Raw genomic sequence first — 5,924 nt, forward strand, 5'->3', positions numbered from 1 at the left:
CCCCCTCTTTATATTCTCTCTCATTCATATATATATATATATATATATATATATGTTGGGCTTCAGCATTCTCGCCAAATAAGCACCCAAAATGTTTTTTCTGGCTTCGTTAATTTATTAGAGAGGTAAATGCCAGAAAATTAAATCATTCGCCATTTTGACGTACTGAAATTTTATTTATGTCGAATTTTATTCACTTTTTCCTTAGTTAACCTAAGGTACTAGTTTCGGTATCTCTCTTTTTATCCATCTCTCCTTAATTAACCTAAGGTACTAGTTTCGGTTCCTCTCCTGCGACTGTTTCTCACTCTACGGCCCCTCGGTGCAGGGCGTCCTTGTTTCATCGCTCACACTACAACATATGCGAGAGATATTTGCATGTGCTTGCCCTGTCCTCCCCAGGTAATGTTAAAGACAGAAAGAGATGTGGATTTGATCAGTTGCTGACAAGAGAGAGAGTCCCTGTTACGGTTTACAGAGAAAGAGAGCGAGAGAGACTATTTTGACGGTCGAAGTCGCAACCAAGCATGGAGACTTAAGGACCTTTGTCTGCAGGCCAGGCAGGACACTGACATAGGGCTTTACGATCTAGAGAGACCAATCGAGAGAGAGAGAGAGAGAGAGAGAGAGAGAGAGAGAGAGAGAGCTGGATGGAGTCATTGTATATATGGAAAGATCCTCAAGGTTATTGTGATTCTGCACTTGTTTTATTGAGCATCTGCTCTTTTTTACTCGGACACACGTGTACAGGCCCAGCGACAGTCTTCTAATTTTTGGTATAAACCTAAGAAGTTTGAGATGTCAATGATGAGAAGTGCGATGAAGCAAAGGACATCTTTGAAGCTGCAATGATGGACGGGCGACGAAGCAAAACAAGTGGATGCAAAGTAGAAGTTGAGGCAGAGCATTCTGTGGAGAGCGAAGAAACGTAGGGTTTCCTATGCAGGTAAATGGGGGCGCAGGGGGGTTCGCAGTTATTGGGTGGGCAAGCACACAGTTTGCGATAGGCTGAAGACCACGTCAAACAATGAAGATTTTGGGCAGTGCTATGAGAGGGAAAGAGGTTCTGCAGAGCATCTTAGACCTAACATGTGCCAGTCATGCATTATGATCATGGAGGATGGCAGGCACATGTGTCCTCGTTGGTGTGGATGACTCACAGTTACATATTATTTATCAGCATTGATGGTACAGATGTGGAGGATTGCACATGTCATTGACAAGGGTTGAGGATATGGACATGGAGGTATTGCAGGATAACATTCAAATGCTATTTATCGGTGTTGAGAGCATGGACATTGGTGATTGCATAATGCCAGTCATGCCATGGATCTGCATTGACGGCATGAACTCGGGGCACACATTTGTGGATCCATGTGGACAATGTGGTTCTGGAGGATGGCAAAAATGAAAGATCATCATTTCGGCAGTGATGAATTCATCATCACACACATACATGATCAAGGTGATGGCACTACCATGAGCATTGCTTGCAGAGTAAGAAGGGGGGATGGCTTTCCGATAGATTTCAAAAATATAAAAAAATTATGTGATCAGGGACTCCTTAAGGAGGCGCTCTGGGCTATGAAATGTGTCGACCAGAATATCCCGGACAATATCTTCAGTTACTTTCTGCAAGGGTGTATCGACAAGAGGGACATAGGAATGGGCAGGGAAGTGCATGCCTTTATGACCAGGGGTAGGTTGCAGTCAAATGCATATGTGGGGAGCTACCTTATCCGCATGTTTGATGCGTGTGGTAGTTTGTTGGAAGCCAATGAAGTCTTCAACAAATTGTGGGAACACAATTGCTACACATGGAGTGCAATCATTTCGGCACATGTCAACCATGGAAAACCTGATAGAGGTATTGAACTGTATTTTCAAATGCAACAGTCGGGGAGGAAACCAGATGGGCATACCTTTGTGGCCGTCCTAAAAGCATGTATCACCCTCACAGAGCTCAAACAAGGCAAGGTGATTCATGCTCATGTTATTAAAAGCACTTTAGGGCTGGATGTTGTCATTGGCAACACTCTTGTTGACATGTATGCAAAATGCGGAAGTGTCGTAGATGGGCGGAGTGTCTTTGACAAGCTTCCAAAGCACGATGTGGTGACTTGGAATGCAATGATTGGAGGATATTCTCAGAATGGTTTCGGGCTGGATGTGTTTTGTCTCTTTTGGAAAATGCAGCATCAAAGCATACAGCCAGACACATTTACTCTAGTAAGCATCTTGAAGGCGTGTTCCACCATGCAAGCCTTTTATCAAGGAAAAATAATTCATATTAGTGTTCTTGAGAATGGTTTTGCACTTGATGTGCATATTGGAAGTGCCCTCATTGACATGTATTCTAAATGTGGGCACCCATTTCTTGCACGCAGAGTGTTTGATGCATTGCCCAATAAGAACTTGGTGGCATGGAATGCAATGATTGCAGGGTATGTCCAACAAGCATGTGGTAATGAGGCACTTGAACTTTATCAGCAACTACAAAAGGATGGAAGAGAGCCACCTGACTCTATAACCTTCATCAGTGTTTTAAAAGCGTGTTCCAGCTTGACAGACCTAGATTATGGGAAATTAGTTCATGATTACATAATCAAGTGTGGTTCTGAGCTGGATGTATTTGTTGGCAACACTCTTATTGATATGTATGCCAAGTGTGGACAACTTGAGGAAGCAGGTGATGTGTTTGACAAGTTGCCCACTCGAGATGTGGTGACATGGAATGCAATCATTTCAGCATATGCCCAACAACACTTTGACCAGATTGCTGTTCAGCTTTTTACACAAATGAAGCAGGCGGGAAAGAAGCCGGACACTGTGACTTGGAATGCACTTATCACAGGATATGCACAACATGGACATGGTGAGGAAGCCCTCGAGTTTTTTCATCTAATGCAGGAAGATGGCATTGAGCCTGACAACTTGACATTTGCAAGCATCTTGAAAGCGTGCTCTAGTATAGCTGCTCTGGATCAAGGTAAGCTGATGCATTCATACGCCATCGAAAGTGATGGATTGGATGCATTTGTAGAGAGTGCGCTCATAGACATGTACATCAAATGTGGGAGTCGTGAAGATGCACTTAGAGCTCTTCAGAGCTTGTCGAAAGGGGATGTGGTGGCATGGAATGCTATGCTAACGGGTTATGCACTACATAATGAGTATAATTTGGCCTTGAGTTGTTTTAAGGAGATGCAACAACAAGGGATGAAGCCAGATGATGTGACGTTTGTAAGTCTTTTATCGATATGCAGTCATTTGGGTCTTGTGGAGGCTGCTTGTCAACACATACAATCAATGACTTTAGATTGTGGCCTTCTACCAACACTTGGGCACTACAACTGCATAGTTGACATTCTTGGTCGGGCTGGACGCCTGAATGAGGCAAAAGACCTACTCCAGACAATGCCATTTGGATACAATATCTTGCATTGGACGTCCTTGCTCACAAATTGTAGGACGTATGGGAATGTTGGGCTAGGAAGACGGTGCTTTGACGAAGTGATGATGTTTGATAAAAAATATGCTTCTGCATATGTGATGATGTCCAATATCTATGCTGATGCTTCACTATGGATGGATGTGGAGGGAGCACAAGATATGCAAAATAGTTTAAATGCATAGAAAACCCAGCAAAATGTTTTATTGAAATTGACGACAAGGTTCATGATGTGGATAGAGCATAAGCTAGATGTGATGATGTCCAACACCTATGCTCTGATGCTTCATTTGGGCTGGACGCCTTAATGAGGTAGAAGACTTACTCCAGACAATGCCATTTGGATACAATATCTTGCATTGGACATCTTTGCTCACAAATTGTAGGACGTATGGGAATGTTGGGCTAGGAAGACACTGCTTTGATAAAATGATGACATTTGATAAAAATATACCTGTGCATATTTGATGATTTCCAACATCTATGCTGATGCTTCACTATGGATGGATTTGGACAGACACAAGATATGCAAAATAGTCTAAATGCATAGAAAACCTGGCAAAATGTTTTATTGAAATCGACGACAAGGTTCATGATCTTCTTGTAGCAGATGAAAGCTGCCCATATGGTGTTTTTCCAGGTATGTTGCCGCATAACAATTTAGGCAGTCGAGACTTTGCACACCGGAATGTCTTTTCATAGGCTGCAAATAGACCAAAGAGAAGCTGGCCAAGCTGCGAAATTGGGCCTCTGATGTATGTGGAACCCATCACCTTATTATATAAAAAGAGGATCTACAATATTGCACTGCCACCCCAGGAGTTAAGTGCCTGTGTGTTGTACTTTAGAATTTTGTTTCTCTCACAAATTCTTTTACGGTACCCGAGAGCTTGTGCTTCTCGGGGATTTGTCTTTTTACTGGTGCAGTGTCCAGAGACACCAGTTACAAAAACTTTAGCAAAAGCACTTGGGATGCCATTTGCAGATGTCACGTTCTTGGGAGGCAGGCCTGATATAGGTAGGCAAGATGATACGTGACATACATGTCAGGAATGAATGTTTTGTGCAGAAGTTGACAGGCATGCAGAAGGTATACTGACACATACAGTTAATGATGATGGTGACATGTGGATGTGGGAGATGTCAATGCGAGTTTTTCTTGCAGGCCAGTTCCAATATGTTGTAACTAGTCTCCTACTTTGTTCTTCAAATTGATCATTGTTTTGCTCAAAATTGTTCCATATGTGAGTTGGTAATTACCAGATAGCTCATGGAGCATGAATTGTGATTTGTATATCTTTTGAGTAGCTAATTAAGCTAGAATGCTCATTTCTATCCACGGGTGGCCATTGTCCAGAATGCCCAAAGTTTTCAGGCGAGTGGTTACTGACCAGATGTCTCGATTTAGCACTCGGGTGGTCAAATTGACCAGAACGCCAAGATGAGTGGTTTTGAAGGCGAAACGAGATGTTCGAATCATTTGAACAAACCATGAAGAGGCGAATCTTAACAACAAAGCCTTCCTGGATATGAATCTATGAGAGTTGCTATTTTTGGCAAACTTTGATGGAAATTCTTTTCACGTCGAAACCTTCGAATTTTCGCAAGGATCAAGGCTTACTAAGCACCTTTGTCAAATTCTTTATATGAGTTGGGATATTTTCAGCATAGAAGGTTATGGAAGCATCGTCTCTAAATTAAGACATGTGGCATCTAGAATGAGACAAGTGTCCTTACACTTGTCATTTCACCTTACACTTTTCAATTAAAGTAGCCACTTATCCCTCAAATATGGAGATGATCCATGGCTTACATCTAACACTTCGACGGGTAGTCAACATGACAAAAAACGGACTCCTTGGAAGCATCTCAAGATATAGCCATAGAAGTAAAAGGATTGCATATGCCTTAGACAATTGGAAAGTCGCCCTAGCAAGCCAAAGAAGGAGAATCAGCCACAAAAAGCATCTCAAATGAATGCTCTCCCTTAAGAACTCTTGCAACTAGATGATACTCCTTTAGAGAAGAGGAAGCTGTTTATGGCTTGGAGCAAGATTACCAATCAGTCTGTTCTTATCAACATTGATATTGGTACTACTCACCATTATATCCATCTTTAGATCATTAAAGCTCTCAAACTACCTAAGGAGAGGTTTGGCACTCCGGAGACGTCAGGTGTTGCCTCTGAAGGGATGTAATCTCAAATCACTCCAATCCTTGAGAAACGTAGGATTGAGATAGGGGAGTATGTAGATCATGAGAATTTTGTTATGGGGAATCTAAGCCATTGTGATGTTGTACTTGATATGCCTTGACATAGGAGAGTTGATCTAGCCATTAATTGGGACCGAAGCAAGTTAAGGTTCCCTTTCAAAGACAAGAATGTATCTTTTAATGTGGGAGTTGAAGGAAACTCTATTCCCATGATATCCCATGTACAAGTTTCCAAAGCAATGAAATCATATGTTTTCTC

The 5,924-nt window shown here is 42.1% G+C and overlaps 1 protein-coding gene across 1 annotated transcript; it reads left to right on the forward strand.

Moving 5' to 3' along the window:
• Nucleotides 1–295: 295 nt before the first annotated feature.
• Nucleotides 296–4,684, forward strand: LOC147635234 (pentatricopeptide repeat-containing protein At2g13600-like). The gene is made up of 2 exons (XM_086802452.1): nucleotides 296–402; nucleotides 751–4,684. Exon 2 carries the CDS (start codon nucleotides 1,375–1,377, stop codon nucleotides 3,634–3,636), a length of 2,262 nt encoding a protein of 753 aa, XP_086658578.1. The 5' UTR covers nucleotides 296–402; nucleotides 751–1,374; the 3' UTR covers nucleotides 3,637–4,684.
• The last annotated feature ends 1,240 nt before the right edge of the window (nucleotides 4,685–5,924 follow it).

The sequence above is a fragment of the Cibotium barometz genome, chromosome 9 (genome assembly GCF_041138505.1).
Source record: "Cibotium barometz isolate CiBa-2024 chromosome 9, ASM4113850v1, whole genome shotgun sequence".
NCBI lineage: Eukaryota > Viridiplantae > Streptophyta > Polypodiopsida > Cyatheales > Cibotiaceae > Cibotium > Cibotium barometz.

What these genes read in the sequence shown, in the direction of transcription:
- LOC147635234 (XM_086802452.1), top strand. Translation starts at nt 1,375, where the DNA reads ATGTGGACAATGTGGTTCTGGAGGATGGCAAAAATGAAAGATCATCAT.